We start from the raw sequence: 21,063 nt of genomic DNA on the forward strand, positions 1-21,063 counted from the left end.
TGACAAAGAACCTCTGGGTGTCCTCTAAGGATCTAGAGGCCTCTCTTGTACTAGCTAATGTCAGTGTTCATGAGTCCACCATCAGGCAAACACTGAACAAGAATAGTGTGTATGGAATGATAGCAGGGAAGTAGCCACAGCTCTCCAGGAAAACATTGCTGCTGGCTTAAAGTTCCCTAAAGACAACAGGGTTAAGTGAGAAGACTACTGAAAGAATGTTATGTGTAGATAAGGCAAAAATAGAACTTTATGGCTGAAATGAGAATTGCTATGTTTGTTGGAAACTAAACACTGCATTCCAGCACAAGAGCCTCATCCAAACTGTGAAGCAGAGCGGTGGCAGTAATATTTTGGAACTGTTTTGCTGCCATTGGACCAGGCAGTTTGCCATCAGTTGGATATCAATTGATGGTACTCTGAATTTTTAATTGTACAACTGAAGCTCAACAGAAGGTCTTGTAACATGACAACAACTCTAAACACACTAGGCAGTGTATCAGCATTAAAGCAGAAGAATCTTTGCATTTTGGAATCCAGACCTTAATCCAAAGGAAATTTGGTGGGAGGACCTGAAGTGTGGCGTTCATGCAGGAAAGCCTACCAATATAACTTGGGGAACGGGCCACAATTCCTCCAAGCCGATGTGTGGGACTGTTCAACGGTTATTTGTTCAATATATAAGTTCAGCATGTAATTGTGTTATTTGGTTTATTGGGTTCTCTTTATCTGCTTGTGGTTGACTTAGTTCAAGATCTAATCACATTTTAGGTCAGATTCCTGTAGAAATCCTGAGAATTTTAAAGGGTTCACAAACTTTCTGACACCATTGTAGCCAGCGGGTTAAATTACCAGTGACTAAATTGGGGAGAAAATTGGGTAAAAAACAAAACAAAAAAAATATATACTCTACCAAGTTGTACTATGTTGCTAATCCAAACTTTAGAGGTTGGAAACAACAACAAATTTGCAACCATGCTAACGTTTGCTCATTATGCGGCCTTTTAACATGCATAAAAAATATCACTGTAAATTAATAACATTTTGCCAAATTAAAGCTTTAAGTACTTTAACAAAAACTAAATGTGTGCAACAATTTCTCATTAGATTAAATGGCATATTTGCAAACTAACTTGTCCAACCCAGCAAAATTATTTTATGAGCTGTTTACTGCCATACACAGTTTTGTAAACCTCTTTGTAAAACAAAAGAGAATAAAGAATAATTCTATAATAATAATAAAAACCCGGTTAACAGTTTCAGTCACCCACAACAGAACAAATACAAAGCCATTAAGAAGGTCTCGTAAACAGTGGTAGTACTGATCCAATCAGTTTTATTGTTGGTCTGTTTTCACCTTAATAAAGAACATAACACAGCAACGAGAAGTCATAAGAACACCAAAAAGAAGACACATTAATATCTCAGCGACCAAACCCATCACCTCCCATAGCCACACATGCTGTAACTCGTTCTCTCACTGGCTGACACTGCAGAAGCCCCAGTTTAGAGGACGGACCACTCAAAGGTCTGGTACAAAAAAAAACATTTTACAATAGATCAATCACTAAAGATCTCTCACAACCTTTCTATAACTTCATTTATTTGAGGAACATCACTGAGAAGCTTTATCGAGGCCATGTTCACATAGAAGACCCACATCATGGAGCTTTATGAGACTGTGGCCTTTGGGTTCGGGGTTTCTTTACAAAGTTGGGCTGGTTGTGATGACACTTTTTCTTTTTAAGGTGGGTAAATAAAAGCACAATAAGAGACTGTTAAAGAGGAATTCTACCAATTTGCTTTTAAATTTTTGCTTAAGTCAAGCATTGATGTAAACAAAGACATTCCGAGTGGCTTGCTGTGAAATGGGGCGTAGTAGAGATCACAGACTGTGATATCTTTACAATGGTGGTGATAGGAACCAGAGGTCACCAAGTTTACAATGCAAATACAGCCATTTGTGAACTTATACATCTTGGGATTACCTTTGGGTACTATTTTACCTTTCTACATTCTTCTAGTATTTTGTTTACATCTTAATTTAATTATACAGAAATCCGGAAACAAGGAATTCCCCTTTAACCTCCACAGCATTTGCATACCAAAGCTCAATCAATCGATTAAAAGCATGGCTTGGTAGAGGCTAGAACATGTTTAAGGTTTCTTGTGTTGGTCTCCTTTTGTCTAACACCAAGTGTACTTAGAAATACATGTTATAAATAAAGACACAGAATACATGTACAAATGACAATGAGCAAATATTAGAGAATAAGACAAATGTTTACAGCTTATGTAGAGATGAATCCACACCAAGATTGTTATGAGGTTATTATAGAACAGAGGTGGGTAATAACTAGTTCAATTTATGCAGATAGATGGACTTAAGTGCTTTCAAAAGCTGCTGTTTCAGTTATGCGCAACTATATCTGTGAGAAAAGGAATCTACTTTTTAGTCAGTTGCATTTACTACTTTTACGTCTACCTGAGTCATCATTTCAATGAATGAAATATATTATAACTTGAGGATGGTTTTAGGCTTCTCTACCCACCCCTGCTATAGATAGAACAGTGACTGCAGGCTATCGCTAACATGATGTAGGTCTGAACTGGCTAACGTGTTGTTTTGACTAGAAAAAGGTTTTTGAACAAAAGCGTCTGCACGCAACACACACACTCGCTCTCACATGCACAGGGAACCATAACATCACCAGCACACTCTGATTTAAACTCTTTCTTTTGCATTTCAGAAGCAACCTCTTTCAGCTTAGCTTAGCTTTCAATCTACAGTTTCTATCAGAAATACAGTTTAAACAAGTGAAAATTATGATACTGTTACTTAATGGTATTATCATAACGTCAAAATTCAAAATGACCAGTAGGAATAATGTTTTAGACTCAGTACGATTTCAGAGTCGAGTTCTCATTTCAGAATGTATAACCACTTGGATGGAAGGATTATGTATGAAGTACAATTTGACATGTTATTTGATTTTCACATCAAATTTCACACTAATGACCTTTACTAGCTCAAATCGAACATCTAATTTTAAAAACTGTGGATTAAAAGCTTTCCATAACTCTCAAAACTGATCGAATCCCTAAAAAACCTCCTGTCTCCCCACATTAGCAAGGTCCTGGATTGTGTGCTCCCATAATCCCCCCTGTGTCAGATACAGCAGCAGGGGTGTGAACGCCGCTACAGAAGACACATGCATCCGCACAACCAAAGCAATTAGTACGAGCCATATGCACGACAACAAAATGCCATGCGGTTCAACCACAACATCCCCAAATCCGACAGAGTAGCGCTGCGCCTTAATGATCACACTGTAGACAGAAAGCTCCTGCTGAAGAGACACTCAGCCGCATCTGCATGTACGGTTTGCAGACGGCAGGTTCCTTTAGTCTAAATCTAAACTCAGTGTCTGTGCTTTAAAGCAGCCCTTGATACACTGTACAGCCTACATTCATTAATATGGAGGGAGTGCTGAACAATGACAGCGAGTAAGAAACGTTTCTTAATTGGCTGCTTGATATGTGGAATGTTCTGGAAGAAGGCTCAGAGGGTGGTTCAAGCCATGTTTGCATGAAACATGAAGAAGTGAAGCCCAAGGGAAATGCACAATCAAGGACAGAAATGCACCGCAAAAAAATTATACAGTTGTATAGTTTGTACACCCCTGACAAGTAATGTTTGTTGATTTGCTAAATGAAAATAAGTTTCTCTACAGGGGGACAAACTTCATTTTTTTGCCCAATGTTAGTGCACAATTTCTATTTATTTGCTCAGTTTAACATATTAGAAATATACAAAACATAATATATAAAATTGCACAGGCTGCACTTTATGTCTTACTTCTGTAATTCAGCTAATAAACAGTTAATGTGCATTAAAATGTGCAGAAGTGTGTTCTCTGTAGAGGATGTGTTCACTTATTTTCAATTAGAAAATCAACAAAATATATTTGACTACACGTCTTGCACGCAACCGTATCTTGGCAAATTAATACATCTTAAATCGAGTCAATACATCTAATATTTCTAAATCTGAAATTTGTTGTAAGGATATTATAAGATTATTTGTGACTTATTTCTAGATAGTTTTAAACTTACATTACATAATTTTATGCAGTGACATTGTCATTATATTGGAGAATAATTATACATGTTTCAAGACATAATGCATATAAATTTGCTTGTTTCAAGTAATAATGCTTAACTTCCTAAATGGCCAAAGTTTAATACACACTTCTATAACCTAAGAATAGCTCAGCCAGTTGCATTTTTCAGTAAGTCCCTTACTGAAAAATCAGCCTTAGTATGTGATCAGCATAGGATTTTCAGGGGTTAAAACAAGCAAAATGTTCTGCTAATATAATAAAATAATAATAATAATGAAAAAAATAAAAGAATAAAAATAACGAGAAATAAGGTGAAAAATCTTATATTATTACAACAATCTCTAATTTAGAAACATTATAGGTATTGACTGGATTTAAGATGATTTCACTTGTCAAGATTTAATTTGTTTGCAACATGTAAGGAAGTTGCTAGACTAAAATACTCATTCAGATAGTCACTGCAACAGTGGCTAACATGCTAAAAGATGACATCCACTGCTATAAAGGAATACTTATGTGGTATACGGTCGATTAGTAATTCCTCTGTACTGAGAAAAGAAAATCTTTGGCTCTAAACATATTAGCATAGAAGCCAATGGGAAGGTGCTGACTGACTTTCAAATTCAGGTTTTCTGTTCTTTTCTGCTAAGTACAGGACAACATGTCTGAACTAATGGCTGTCGTAATCAGCTGTATAGTACAGATGTGGTGTCTGTTAGCATCTTAGCCTCTGCTGCTGTCATTTAGTATATAGTATAGTTCATAGTGCATAGTATTCCTTAGGTTGTCCAATGTTGTTCTTTGCTCTCAGTAGTAAATTTCATGGGGATGTGGTGTCCTTTCTGATGGGGATGCGATGATGTTCAAACCCAATTCCAAAATGGGACAGTATGTGAAATGCTAATAAGAACAGAAAGCAGTAAATTCTGTCAGGTCAGCCTATCACTTTCACTCTCTGATTATGCAGCTATGCTGTTGTAACATGTGCAGAATGTTTCCTGGTGCTGTTGACTTGTTAGATCACAATACATGATTCCACTGTGTATCAGTCCATTTCAGATGAGCTCAAGCCCAGAGAAGTCAGTGGTGTTTCTTGATGTTGTTGACATATGGCTTTTGCTGGATTCCCTGACTCTTTTGATAATATTATACAACGTAGAGGGAAAAATACCTAAAATCCTTGCAAAACTCATTGAGAAACATTGTTTATAAATAGCCGGACTATTTGCCGATGCATTTTTGGCAAAGTGACAAGCCTCTAACCATCTAAGTACTAGGCTTTTCTTTCCTTTTGTACCCAAGTAAGAATACATTGCTTGCTTTTAAAATGTTTCCTTGAACATTTAACAATGTTCCTAGTCTTAAATTGCCCCCTTACTCCTTATCACTAAATTACAGCTTTCTGTTTTTACTTGATTTCACATACTGTCCTAACTTTTTTGGAAGAATTTTTCATCACTAGCTCTGGTTACTGTTTTTGCGAATGCACACCGTACTTCTACTGTGTCAATAGCCTACATGAGTACAAACTCAATATACATGTGCTTTGCCAGCCAAACAGACAAGAATCACTCTGCAATTCAAACCTCTGTCAATGAATTAAAAATATTAATTAACAAAATTTGCAACCAAGTGTATGAATTAGTCACACTATGCTAATTAGACATTCAGTAAGACTTTTAGTGTTTTAATTAATGCTTCTATTGAAATGAAGAGTGCTAAATAGTGTCACTGCCACGAGAAAATCTTGGATCTCAGCTCATTGAAACTTTTTTTTTCTTCCTTTTTAAACACTCAACTGAAATCTAACACTCCCTCTATATGCCCACTGGTTATTTTTATGGCTCTGAGAGAGTAAAAAACACCTAAACACCTTGAATAATTGTTAAACCGGTACAGTGTAACATAGACCTCTCATGTAAAATAAGAGTTTTGTTATGACAGCAATCATAGGTTTTGGATTAAAAAAAAAGTGGTAGGTTAAAAAAAACTCTAATTTTATTCATTGTGCCATAACAAGGATTATTGGTATTGTGATATAAGCAGGCATCAACAAGAGGGGGCTGTTTCTTTCATTTTTGGGGTTTTGGGCCACATTCGTTAAAGCATTATTGCACTACAAAGAGGATATACATAACTCTAACCCAAATAGAGCATGACCTATGAGAACATTCTGCCACTACAACGAAAATTGATACAAATGTTCCTACCAAGGGCGATCTGACTGCCACATGAACCAGCCTCAAACGCACAGGTATAATTGATCAGTCAATCAGGAGAACCTGCCCTGCAATCAAACCTTAGCTGATTAATTATGTTAACGTCAACTTCGAATATATTAAACTAAGTCATATATTAGTGGCAACGTCAGAAGAGTCAGTTTCTCCCCCCTCAGGGAGACGGAGATCAACATCGTAACTAAATCCAAGAGTAAAGGGAGAGAGAAAGGATGATTCAAAACACAATTTTGCTCGAAAGAAAAGAAAGAACCTCTAAAAAGAGAAAAGAGTGAGAAAAAAGACACTATCATTTCTGTCCTTGGAGGCCCTCTTTCGCTCTCCTCTGCACCTCAGAGCTCGGAGCAGAGGGAGTGACGTCACGCAGGGATCCACGGGTGGTGGTGGTGTTGATCGGCGGCTCTAGTCCCGTCCCCTGTGGCCAGCCCCGTGTCGCCGGTGTCGCCGGTGCTCGTGGCGGGATCTGTGGTGTTGCCGACGGTAACGGTGGGACCTCCGTGCTGGTTAGAGAGAAGGAGGAAGCTAATGAGCATCGTATCAGCAGACAATGACCATATACAGCACAAACAGTGCATATAAAAAAAGTGCATAAAGGGAAATTCCCTTGATCTCTCTGCAGTTCTGCTTAATGCAATCTTTAAGGCATAAGCAGTCATTCAGAGAGGTTTAATGTGAAATGCTCCAAGTCACAGTGGAGGTGATAGAAACCAGATGTCTGAAGCATTTAATGGCTCTAAAAGCTACCTCACAGGAAGCTGCCTGATACCTGAGATGATAGTTTTGGCCTAAAATGTATTTTTAAAGCCACCCAAGGCAGAGGGGTATATGCAGAGTGCTGGAAGGCAAAGTAGTTTCCCATTAGTTCATCATTATCAACATTACATATAAAAACTCATTAGATACATGATTCATTCTGTACAGTAAATAAAATGACTACATTTGCATTGTTGTCAAGCAAAATAGCTGTAAAAAATAGTAAAAAAATAGTAATACAAAGTTTTCTTTAGGGACTATTTTGCCTTACAATGCCCTGCATGTACCTCTCTGCCATGAATGTGTTTTAAAAGAAACATTCAAGTCAAAATCTTATCTCAAAACAAAATGTCTCAGGCATCAGGCAGCATATTATAACCACTTTCCATGAGGGAGCTTTTAGAGGCATTAAATGATTCAGAAATGTGGTTCCAATCACTAGCACTGTGAACAATTCTGACTGTCTAGAATGGAGCAATTCACCTTGACTCTGAATGATTTTGTTTACATCTTACAGACAGAATTATGCAAAATGTTTTGAAACATCAGTGGAATTGCGCTTTAAGGCAACATATTGTCACATATTCTGTTTTTGCCACATTGATTTTCCAACATCATGTTGGAAAATCTCTTAGTCTAACTATATCCATGCTTAAACAGCTGAAGCTGGTGAACTTTCTGCTTAGTCTATCAATCAGATGTTTATTCCTAAAAACTTCAAGCACACAACACATAACATAAAAGACTACACATCATTTGAAATTAATAACACACTTTTTTTTTATTTTTGCCAGTGTTCTACAAACATGGCAACAAAATGACAGACCAGGGACAGACTGGGGGGGCATGATACAAAATAAAAAGCTGCTTAAATAAGTTGCAAAGACATCAAGAAATGAAAGTACATGATTTCAGAGCGAGGAACTGCAGGGCCAAAGTGCAGAAGGGATACGGTAACCAGCTCATTCAGCCCATTTGTACACTAAGGGGGTGTTGGGAGGAAGGTCACTGTGGTTATAATGAACTTCCCAAATCCTTCATGAGTCAATTCAGGTGCATAATACAGTCTAGAACTTTATTAGGTCTTATTCCACAGCATACATCACTCATCAGCTGAGCCTACTCACACTTGGTGCAGATGATCTTGGGCCTCTCCCAGGTTCCGTTGGGCCGGCAGCGGGCCGTGGGGATGTGTCTCTGGAAAAAGCCGTCGGCACACTGGTAACGCACCACCGAGTGGATGTCATAGTGAGACCGCCTCCGACCCACTAGGTAAGCATTTTCCACAGCAGGGGGAGTTCCACACATCACTAATGTAGAAAGAATGGACACAAAGAAATGACAGACAGGGAATATATTAGGAATACTGGCCTGTGGTTACAAGCAGTTAATTGCGCAGCAGTACATGTTTGGAAAAAGTGGCTGTGTTTTCACTGTATGACATTGAAACATTATGTCATACAGTGTCATAAACTACATAAGCATCATTCAATTGGTTGAAAGTCATTCAGAGTAGTTTGATGTGAAACAAAGCACTGTAGAGAAACCTGCAGACTCTGATTTCTCTACAGTGGTCCAGGGCTTGTGATATTTACAATGTAAATTTTTCCAGATACAACCATCAGTGACCCTACATGTGTCTTTTTGTATGTAAAGTTGATAACAGTAAAATAGTAAATCTGACAAAAGAAAGATGTTTTTGGGTAGTGTTTTGCTGTACAATGCCATGCAAGTACCTCTCTGCCACATTTTAAAAAAACATGTTTTTGGCTAAAAGCTTCTTGTAAAACTGTTATAAAACAATGTCTCAGGCATCAGTCAGCATGTTCATAACCATTTACTGTAATGAGGCATGACATGAAACACTTTGGACATCTGGTTCTTATAAGCATTACTGCGTACAATTTTGACTCAAGACAGTCTGAATGACTTTGAAGCTTAATGATTTAATTATGCACACATTTTGAAAAATTGATGGAATTCCTTTTTTACAACTCAACAACAGTGTTGTTTAAGAGAAGTGTCTGATGATTAGCATCGCAGTTTGCATGATGCTAATTGGTGCTATAAGCTTCCATTACAGCTACATTAGCCTTGTAGCTTACCTATGAGGTGTACAAAATCTATATATATAATACCTATGGGATTGTGGGGGGCATTTTTTGCCTTTGTAATCATGTTTTAAGGCGCACAGCCCCTGGTTACTTCTGAGCTGGCTGCGTGTCATTGTGTCTTTTTCTGTTAGATCCTGCATTCAATTCAGAGTACTGCATACTGCAGCTCTGGCTTTGCTTTTTACATTGTGCGAATTTTAGCATCAGTTTTAGCATCAGTTAGAGTTGGAACCAACTGTGCTGTGATGCATATTTGGCCAGCTAACTAAGATCTTGTTACCTTGTTGCCAAAATGCTACAGTCTCAAACACCACGGAACAGGTTCGATTTCGCCTTTCTGTCACTCCAACACCAGTCACTTGACATTTGCTCTCAGAGTTTTATTAGTTTTTGTTTCAGCAGAGCACCATATGGGATAAAAGGAGACACAGTCGCCAGAGAAGTAGACTTAACACATACACACACACACACACACACACACACACACACACGCACACACACATACACACTCCTCAGGGACAGTGGCGCATTGCTACGTGCTGGTGGCAAGCTGCCAGGACCTGTATATTCTCCTGTCTGGCTCCAGTCGTGATAACTGAAGTTTTACTGCTCCCCCACTAAAGCTTCATTGCCCTTAACCCCCCCACCACCACCTTTCTTCATACTAGAGGCTGAAGGCCGGACTGTAAATCTAGCCCCATTCTCAGGAGCACAGAAGGTTACACACAGAGAGAGACAGAGCCTAGGATACGCCACAAAAGAAGACTTGGTGGGACTGGAGTGTGAAGCTTAGAGCTGAGACTGACACCCCCTGAGCCCCTTGAGTGGTGTGTGAATGCTCCTTTAGAGACGAGGTTAAGACTGAGGCTTCCTTGTGCTGGAGCCTCAATAAGGGAGGAACTGAAAGTGTGTATATCCGTTAGCCATGCTAGTGGACAGAGAAGCTGTGTGCACTACAGGGGTCTGAGCCACTGTTTCAATGGCATGGCTTTGAACAGGATGGCAGTGTCTGTGGACTAGAGCTTTAATTGGGCCTGAAATTTTGGGTTCAAACCTGAATACAGCCCTTTAAAAATCTGTCCAGACTTGTTCTCCAGCTACCTGAGACCAAACAAACCTAGCATTCATAATGGTAGCAACTTGTAGCTTCTTTCTGCAGGCCCCCTAGTGGCCATTCCACCTGCAAAATGGAAATCAATCTAGATATCTGTAATTAATATAATCAAATACAATATTTTCCTCCATAATTCTGTTACCAGATAAACTAGGACACTGTTGGCTCTCTGTGTATGAAATGTTGTGACTCTGTGTTTAGCTGCTAGTGAGCAATGGGGGGTGGAAGGGGAGGGGTGATAAAATTGCTTACTTATAAAAATGAAAAAGCAGTTTGGTTCTGCTTTTTTAGAATATACCATATGCTATCGAATTTTATTCCATCAACAGTATTGAAGACAATAAATGGATAGTCCAACTTAAAGATCTCCTTCTAAGCAGGTTACTGTTTAAAGGGGAAAGGCCACTATGTAGAGGCACTGAAAGCCATCATCAGACTATCAATAAAAAAAAATTACAGCTGAAAACAATGACAAACAATGCTGCTTTCTAGTGGTATCAGTATTATCAGAAAAACGAGTTTCCCACCAGGAGGCGCTACAAGACTGGACAGAGAAGTGAACTTACAACTACAGTTGTGAACCTACAACTGTAAATTTACAAAGTGGCGTTGCTGAGTTCTGAGGCATATAGTGTATAAAAGTCACCAACACTCTGTTGACTCAGTAACTGCAGAGTTCCAAACCTCCTCTGGCATCAACATCAGCACAAAAACTGTGTGGTGGGAGCTTCATGGCATGGGTTTTATGGCTGAGCAGCTTCATGCAAGCCTTACATCACGAAGCACAATTCCAAGCGTTGAATGAAATGGTGTAAAATGCCGCCACTGGACGCTGGAGCAGTGAAATGTATTCTGTGCAGTGACGGATCACTCTTCTCTATCCGGCAGTCTGATGGACGAGTCTGGGTTTGGTGAATGCTAGGAGAACATTACCTGCCTGACTGCACTGTGTTAACTGTAATGTTTGGTTGTGGAGGGATAATGCTATGGGGTTGGCCCAGGCCCCTTAGTTCCAGGGAAATCTTAATGCTTCAGCATACCAAGACATTTTGGACAATTGTATGCTTCCAAATTTGTGGGAACAGTCTGGGCAGTGAAGTCAACCTACACCTGATTCCCGCTACAAAAAAAGGACTGTTCAAAAACAGGATAGGAATTTAAACAAACGCCCCAAATCCACATTAACTGATTCTTTCTGTTCAAGAAAACCTGAAATACTGACTAACATCATCAGCTCCATGTTCGAAGGTTAGCGCAGTCTGATGTCATACATTTGCCATTCCATGCAAACAGCAAGCAGCTCCATAAAAAATGAATGATGCCCACAAAAACCTCTTTTACCATGATAGTGTGAGCACTTTTTATTATATTTACACCTGAGTTATGGGAGTAAAATAGCACAAGTAGTGATGTCCAATAGAAGGGAGTCCTATTAAGATCTTAGAGGGGCTCAGACACCATGGGCCACCCAAGGGTCTTCTGTTCTCAGGGTCCTGGTGTTTAGCTCTTGGTATGACACATCATACCTCAATATGATACTTTAAGAGAACCTATGAAAGAGCTCCCAAAGTTCTAGTTAACATCAAGGGGTCATCAAGGGTCACACAGGGAACAACACAGTAGATTTTTCAATAAGAATGCATTTTGTCTTTTTATACATAGATATAATGCATTGCTCTTATATTGGCATTACAGACCTTGCCACCAACAACATGAGCAACGCTAGCATGTAAAAGACTGTAAAGACTGTAGCATGTAAAAGTTAAATGTAATAAAAGGAGAGAGAGAAACTAAATTGGGGGTTAAATGCAGCCTAAAATCCATTATAGGCAGGGAACAAGCTATGAAAACGTTGATCATGAAATATGGACTCCACTTGAGCCCAACACATGTTTGAGAAATTACGTACGACAATTCATGTCAGATTCGGTCGGGTTCATATATTTCAAGCTGTACTGTGGAGAGGTTTGGGAATTGAGCTTTATAATGTAGAAACAGAATTGGTTAACTTTTCCTGAAAACTATTGCCAATCTACCTTCAGTCAGCGAGCACAGAAAAATAAAAAACACTGTGTGCTCTTATAATTCGAACCATGGCTGAGAAATCTCAAAAGATGGCAGTGAGCACTCACTTAATGTTGTTTGGACTGCAGCTGCCATTGATTGACAGTCATCATGAAATTGAGATCTTCATGGAGTTGATTAAGTGTGCAGTTGAATGAGATGGGCAAAACACGATCAATAACCACTTACAGCTGAAATCAGAGACCATTCAGAGGGAAGTATGTGTGCTTGCCATGGAGACACTGTTATGTCAAGGCCATGTAAAGTGCAAAAAAGTCTTAAGTTCCAGGCAAATGGTGTCAAAATCAGTAGATACAGAAAGTCAAGGTGCTAATGAAGAAAACAGTGAAGGTCTAGCCTGAATATATCACAAAGACATATCTGTTCCAAATAAGCACTCTTCCACCTGGAGGAACTTTGTGGAACTTTTAAGAGGAAACTAGTTCAGCATCATTAGACGGTATTGGTCAGTGCTGCTTGCAGGAGTTGGGCTTTGAGTGGAGTTCCTCATCCTCACCTGTGCCCTTCTTGCAGATGTAGGGCAGGTTGTAGTTACAGGGTACGTCGTTCCACTTGCCGTCCTCTCGAGAGATCATCACCACGCAGTCCTCTCCGCCCGCAAAGAAGTTGTCTGGCTGGTTCTCCCGCCAGTTCTCGTACACCTGTAGCAGCAGAGAGAAACTTGTACTCAGGCTGGACAGAGTAACTGAGGAGAGATCCCACTCTGGACAGACAGGGTAATTCTACTAAGATCAGACCATGACTGTTCAAAGTGAGTCAGGAGAGACTTGATTCTAATTGACCTGTCCATGCACTGCCCACAACTGCAATCTTTCATAACAACTCTTGCAAATTTGGTAAAGACTCCATTTCCCAGAAACTGTTTTACTAGTTTTTGCCAAAAGACCTCAATTAAAAGTGTTATTCTTTCAAATGATTTTTAAGTGTGTGTACATTTTTGTTGTATAGCTAAACAGGGAAGTACCAATATGAAAATAGTGAGCTGATGCTAATATCTGATATTCCTCATGTACATATATCTGTACGTAAAAATTTAATATCCTAGTCAATTACATGTTTTGTTGATTTTCTAAGCAAAAATAAGATAAAATAAGTTAACACATCCTCTACAGAGAACCCAGTTAAATATGGCTTTTTTCTGCAAATTTCAGTGCACAGTTTCTATTTTTTGGTGTTTAGCATGTTGAAAAAAACAAAACATTAAATATATAATGTGCCATAACTTTTGCATATTTTATTTTGTTTTTCAATATGTTAAATTCAGCAAATAAACAGTAATTGTGCATTAAAATGTGCTGAAGTGTGTTCTCTGTAGATTGTTTTCACTTAGAAAATCAACAAAATGTGTAATTTGGCAAGGGGTGCCTAAAATGTGCATATGACTGTATCTGCCTGTATATAGTAATTTGTAAAGTGTTACAAAGACAGTAACATTCATAAAATGCAGATATTTTATTAACAATATTTTGTAGTTGTTATGAAAAAATACAGGAGATAACAGCTGCATCACAGTGTAATGTGGTGCAAGTAAGTCAAAGTATATCATTGCTAATTTACAGTTTTATAGTTGGTAATTCACAGTTAAAATGGTGCTGTAAAGTATTGTTAATTAATGCAATTTGTAGCGAGTCATTTTACATTGTCTTTTTACAGTGGACATTTAAACATCTGATTGGTAGGCTGAGCAGAACATTTGCTGGCTTCAGCTGTTATACTGTTAAACATGAAAGTCAGCTCAACTTCACATTATAAGCTAATTGATTACACTGCTCAACTTGAGGACACCAAAGTTCACCCCAAATTCTTAGTGCAGTCGAACGTTACATCACAACCGTGAAAGTAATGTAATTCAGTAGCCAGTAATATACTGTAAATTTACATATGAAAAAATTACTTTTTCATTTTACCAGACTTATCAATGGGTGTGTATGCATGCACAAAATCTCTGAAGTGTGCATTTGTAAATGTCATTTGCTGTTTTCTTACAAGTTGTTTTTGCAATAAAATAATAAATACAGGTGAAAACTGAGTGTTAAATATTGTGACATCCTGGCAGTAATTAACAGCGCATCTGAAATTAACAGCACTCTCTACATATAAGTATTTATAGATCGTCGTGAGCTACAATTTCTGTAAACCTTGTCCAACCTCACAACAACAGCTTCAAAAGAGTACATTTGTGGGCACAGAATGGACAGGTCAGTTGCTCAGGAGAGTCAAACCGTGACTGGTCAGAATGACCCCCTTCCCTGTCACTGATGACACTACATTAGCGGCCTTTGACGTAAATCAGGAAGGTTTCGGATCAGTGCGGTTCCAAGTATGCATGTTAGATCTTTTGGCCAGCGCTCACCAGGTCCATGTTGTCTGTCCACTGGAAGTCTTCCTCCACTGTTCTGTCATTCAGCCCGATCCACACGTTCTCATGGCCCAGACCTGACAGATGGAGGGTAATGTTTCAGTGTAGCACATAGCTTCATATGACGCACAGCCACGGCATCAAGCCATATGACTCTCTGCTGAAAATGCTGACCAAACCAACAGTCTGTAACTGAAAGTATGATAATTCTAAAGGTTACATAACGTTTGTCACAAACCCAATTCTAATAAAGTTGGGACAGTAGGTATAATGCAAATAAAAGCAGAAAGCAGTGATCTGTAAATCATTTTTGACCTGTGTTTAATTGAAAACAATACGAAAAGCAGGATATTTGATGTTTCAACTAATGAACATTATTGTTTTTTGTATACATGCACTTATTCTAAATTTGATGCCTGCAACTTGTTCCAAAAAGTTGGGACAGGGGCATGTTTACCACTGTGTTACCTCATCTTTCCTTTCACCAACATTCAGTAATCATTGAGAGCTGATGACACCAATTGATGTAGTTGTGTAAGTGACATTTTTCCCATTCTCAGATGTGCAAGTTAGCCACTAACACACCCCCATACAATAACAGATGCTGACTTTTGGACTTTACACTGGTAACAATCAGGATGGTCCTTTTCTTCTTTGGCCTGGAGAACACAATGTCCATTTTTCCAAAAACAATTTGAAATGTGGACTTGTCAGACCACAGCACACGTTTCTATTTTGTGTCAGTCCATTTCAGATTGGGCTTTAGCTCAAAGAAGTCAGCGGTGTTTCTAGATGTTGTTTATATACGGCTCCCGCTTTGCATAGCCCAGTCTTAACTTGCATTAGTAGGTGCAGCGATGAACTGTGTTTAATGACAAGGGTTTTTTTTCGACACATTTCCAAGATCATGTGGTTATATTCATTACAGAAGCATGTTGACTTTTAACGCAGTGTCGTCTGAGGCGTCGAAGATCACAGACATTTAATTGGGTTTTCTGGCCTTGCTCTTTCATGCACAGAGATCTCTCTGAATCTTTTGACCATAGAGGGTAATCATTGCAAATGCTCATTGAGGAACACTGTACTTAAACTGTTGATGTATTTCTGGCAAAGTGTCAAGCCTCGACTCCCTCCTTGTTCGTAAGGAACTCAACCTTTCCTGAATGATCTTTTTACATCCAAGCACAACTGCATCGGCTGTTCTAGATTTTTTTTTGGAACATTTCATAACATTTCCAGTCATATATTGCCCCGTGACCTTTTTTGGAATGTCTTGAAGGCCTCAGTTTAGGAATGAGCATATATTTATTAAAAAAATGAAGTTTAAAAGGTAAAACATTAAAAGTCTTGTCTTTATACTGTTTTCATTTCAATAAAGGTCAAAGTAAATTTACAAATCACTGCTTTAGTGGGGAGATTTTTGTTCGCAAACCCAAATATTAGTGGAATACTCCAGAGTCTTTCAACCTAATCTCAATCTGTGGTATTAGTATTAGACTGTTAATTACCATGGACAATAATTTTGACCCTTTTCTCTGTACTTAGAAAAGAACTGTTGACTCAAAACTCAAACTTCAGTTATAAGTGAGTTTCACAGAATTCTGTGAAAAAATGTTTGGGTAACACTTTGTAATAAGAGAATATCAATTAACAGTACTTAAGAGAGTAATTATTATTACTAATAATTTAGTAATGATTATAAACTACTTAATAAAATCTTAAATAACGTTAATTCCTATTTCTATCATTAGTTAATGATTAGTTCTGACATGACTTAACCGTTTAGTAATGCATATTACTCTCTTTAGTACTGTTAATTGATGTGCTCTTATTGTAAAGTGTTACTGATGTTTGAAATATGTCACTATTTAATGTGAATTTGAAATGAAACTTTCCAACATGAGGAAATGTTTTATGAAAGCTGTGTTTAACAAATAATAATTAATACACTACAGCAACAAACAGTAAACAGCAGTTCTGGTTACATCAGTTTTCCCTTAAGTTTTCTAGTATCCATGCACAGCCAGGAGTGAAAACTTCACCCACACCACAATGCTGGTAGCATATTCTCGCTAACTGCACAGAATTACGGCTTAATTTACATAGTATGTTTGAATGAAGAATTCACAAAAGTCATGTAAATATTTAGAGGGGTAACTCAGTTTGGAGTCAACAGGTTTTCTTTTTTTGTAATTGATGGTATGACGCAGATGCAGCAGATCGAGATTAGGCTAAAAAATGCTGGAGTATTCCTTTAAACCCACTGCGAAGAAACAGCAGAGTGAGCTGTGTGAGTCACCGTTGAGAAAGTCCTGCTCCATGGTAGAGGTGACGCTGGTCAGGTGACCGCTGTGCTCTCTGCAGTCCTTCTCGGCGTCCTCCCAGGTGTGCCGGCGGGGGAAGAGCCTGTAGCAGTGACCGTGAAACTTCTTCCAGCCATGCTCACAGCCCTCAGTGTCTGGAGAGAGAGACAGAGAAAACAGTGTGAAACAGTGAGGCAGAGAAACAAAAAGACAGAAAGACACTAAAAAATTGGAAAAAAGTGATGTAGAGGTACATTTTTTCTTTGGACAGCAACAACTACTTCATTAAGAACACCTACCTTGCATATGCACTCTTTGTCCATTTTATCAGCTCCACTTACCATATATGTGCACTTTGTAGTTCTACAATTACAGACTGTAGTCCATCTGTTTCTCTGCATACTTTATTAGCTCCATTTCACCTGTCTGGCCCCCCCAGGACCACCTCAGAGCAGGTATTATTTGGGGGGTGGATCATTCTCAGCACTGCAGTGACACTGATATGGTGGTGGTGTGTTAGTGTGTGTTGTGCTGGTATGAGTGGATCAGACACAGCAGTACTGCTGGAGTTTTTAAACACCTCAGTGTCACTGCTGGACTGAAAATAGTCCACCAACCAAAAATATCCAGCCAACACTGTCCTGTGACCACTGATGAAGGACCAACACAAACTGCAGCAACAGATGAGCTACTGTCTCTGAATTTCCATCTACAAGATGGATGTCTAATAGAGTGGACAGTGAGTGGACACAGTGTTTAAAACCTCCAGCAGCACTGATGTGTCTCATCCACCAGCGCAACATGCACTAACACACCACAACATCAGTGTCATTGCAGTGCTGGAAAATGATCTACCACACAAATAATACGTGCTCCATGGTGGTCCTGTGGGGGTCCTGGCCATTGAAGGACAGGGAGGTGGTTAACAAAGTTACAGAGAAACAGTTGGACTACAGTCTGTAAATGTAGAACTACAAAGTGCTCCTATATGGTAAGTGGAGCTGATAGAAGGACAGTGAGTGCAGATATAAGGAGGTGTACTTAATGAAGTGGCCGTTCTGTGTATTCTTTTACTTATTCTTCTCTCTCATGATTTAACAAACTAATCCAATTCTAATAGTAGTACAGAATGGTACAGACTACATTATCAACCTCCGCAACAGAATCTGCTCTCAGAGACAGATTACTGAACATTTTAAAATGTGTTCCACTTTCAAGCAATAAATCCAGTCATAAATGTGCTGACATTGATCAGTTGTGCAACTAGACTAACGGGATTTGCATTGACAAAAATGTTGTTTTGCCATGTTCAGCTTACTTTGCTAACCTCCTGTATTCAATTTCTACCCTAGGGGAGCTCACAGTGTGATGAAATGTTTATATGAGTGAAATTTGTGTGCGTGTGCTGCTGGTGGTGGGTGGGGGAGTTTATACGAATGCTGTCAAACTGTAACCCCGGCAGCTGGTCTTTGGTTCACACCAGATGAGTGCAATGAGGGAGCTGCTATTAGAAGTGTGCAGGGTGCTAATTAAGACTCCATCAGTATGACGCCTTCAGAGACACATTGGGAATTCAAATGGAGTTCAAATGCATAATTTACCCTCTCCAATCCTCAGCGCATTTCAGGAGCTTCACAATGCTAATTCACGTCAGCTCCCAGCTCACCAGCACATAAGTGATTTTGTCTCCATTAGCTCAGGGGACATTGTCATAAAAATATGAAATATCCTACATTTTTCTTACATTTTGTTTTTTTTTCCATTTAGTTCCACTTATGACACTTATGTGGTTTTTATGTATCACATAAAACATATTTTGTACTTTTATTTTATCTAAAGTATATATATATACATATATATATATATATATATATATATATATATATATATATACACTTAATTATATACATATATGATATGAAATATGCAATATATATATATGGACAAAAGTATTGGGACACCCCTCCTAATTTTTGATATGTATATATGAATAGGTACTGAGAGGTACCGATGAGCTCAGTGACTTTAAACATGGCACTGTCATAGGATGCCACTTTTGACACAAGTCCGTTTGTGAAATAGCAACATCAGCAAAAGAACTGCGTGTTAGGATAGTATTAGTATTCTGTGGAGCGACGAATCATGCTTCTCTCTCTGCCAGTCTGATAGATGAGTCTAGAGATAGTCTGAAAAAGGGTAGAAGCAAAATAGACAACGGAGCTTCACAGAGGTCAAGTGTCTCTGTCCAGTGCATATTCACATTTGGCACTGAGTTTGTGTCCCTTTGGTAGCATTTTTCTTCATGGCAGGTAAACAAAAGAGACTGTGCATCCTTTTTCTGATCAGCTTCCACAACAAAAACAAGAGCAGGAACAGTCTACTGTTCATCCAACAAGTTTAATGGAGCAGTTCACATAGCTCATTTTCATATTGCATGAAATGAGTGCACTAATCTGAAGGAAATATAGAGGATGGCTGTATTTGTTGGATGAGTGTGCCTGGTGGATCAGTGTTGTTTTGCGCATGCGAGTCAGTTCAGGAGCACGATCTCTTCAGACTGATATAGGCCGCATTAAAAATGTAATTTGAACGACCAAACAACATAATCAGATTTGAGCAGTAAATCAGATCTGGGCCATTTTTGCTTACTGAATGTAGCCAAAGAACATGGCCACTAATATTTCCATGCTGTACTTCCATTCACACAGCACCAGTTTTAGAATAACAGTGAAGAAATAAAAAAAAGTTAAACAACACATAAAGAATGAAAGTTTTAGCTTTAATCTTCTGTTTTAGAATCTTCAAAGTGTTTTGCTTTGATGCAGTTTTGTACATTCTTGGCCTTCTCATGAGTAGCCAACTGAAATGCTTCTCCAACTGGGCTGAAGAAGATCAATAGAAAGTACTGTGAAAAAGGATGTGAGTCCTGATTTCTTTTATTTTTGTGTATTATAGTTATTGGAAGGGTTTGGTTGCAGTTATTGCTGTTAAAGGTGGCAGTCATTACATTTGGGGGGGGGCAAATACTTTTTCACACAGTTGATACAGGTATTGCAAAACTTTTTTTTTTTTCCTCATGCTGTCTTTGTCTTAAATTACATTTTAGAGATCTGAAATCATTTAGTGTGAGAAATTCGGAAAAATACAGTAAATCAGGGCAAATATTGGCATTGTATGCCGAGACCTTGGAAACCTATGAAAAAACAAGTGTCCACACTTTTGACTAGCGCTACACCTCCGGCCTAGCTTAGGCCTACAGATACCCCGCGCTGTGACCATATAACTTTCTTTATCACTATAATAAGAGTTTATTAAGCTCGTAAAACTGAATATTATAAGACGCTGTCCTTGTATCTGGACCTCAAATCACCAAAGACCGCTCTCACTGACTCATATGTCCTCAGTATCTCCTTTACATCATCTTCATGTGCTTTGCCCCTGTGTTGCAGTAGCTGCATTATTAGAATTCATAAATCATCATTAGTGTGTGTGTCCATATTTGTGTGCGAGTGTGTGTGTGGACTCGGAGGAGGACAGGCTGGATTGTGGCAGAAGTGTAAAGCTGTTGAGATTAATGGCAGCGTGGGCCGTGGGGAGTGGAGATGAATGTCACGCAGACCGCAGAGTCAGGCAGCCGTGTAACAGATATGACCCTGCAGAGCGTTTAAAATTAATACTGAGTTCATGATGCAAATAAAGTTAGAATAGAATGCAGCTATAATGAGTTTAATTCACTGGCAAAAATCAGGAGGTCAAACAGGATTTTTGCCAATGTGCTGTAAACCTCAACAGTAGCTAGAAAAGAGTGCATTTGTGGACGGAGCATGGATTACAGTGCACATAAACAAGAAATCAACAGGAGTGAATATGCAGCACTAACGTCAAGCAAAATATGAGCAACCTAAACAAAACCACACTGATGTTAAAGGAAGAACTCAAACTTACACAATTTGCCCCTTAATCCAGATCAGCCAAGA

The 21,063-nt window shown here is 38.8% G+C and overlaps 1 protein-coding gene across 1 annotated transcript in view; it reads right to left on the minus strand.

Moving 5' to 3' along the window:
* Nucleotides 1-4,371: 4,371 nt before the first annotated feature.
* The window catches only part of ncana (neurocan a), a 149,521-nt gene continuing 132,829 nt past the window's right edge, over nucleotides 4,372-21,063 (minus strand). Inside the window, exons 11-15 of the mRNA XM_036556625.1 lie at nucleotides 17,083-17,241; nucleotides 14,778-14,860; nucleotides 12,921-13,065; nucleotides 8,239-8,421; nucleotides 4,372-6,858 (exon numbers count right to left, since the gene is read on the minus strand). Coding sequence (XP_036412518.1) covers nucleotides 6,761-6,858; nucleotides 8,239-8,421; nucleotides 12,921-13,065; nucleotides 14,778-14,860; nucleotides 17,083-17,241 — 668 coding nt within the window. The 3' untranslated portion in view covers nucleotides 4,372-6,760. The remainder of the gene's footprint in view (nucleotides 6,859-8,238; nucleotides 8,422-12,920; nucleotides 13,066-14,777; nucleotides 14,861-17,082; nucleotides 17,242-21,063) is intronic.

The sequence above is a fragment of the Colossoma macropomum genome, unplaced genomic scaffold, assembly GCF_904425465.1.
Source record: "Colossoma macropomum unplaced genomic scaffold, Colossoma_macropomum, whole genome shotgun sequence".
Lineage (NCBI taxonomy): Eukaryota > Metazoa > Chordata > Actinopteri > Characiformes > Serrasalmidae > Colossoma > Colossoma macropomum.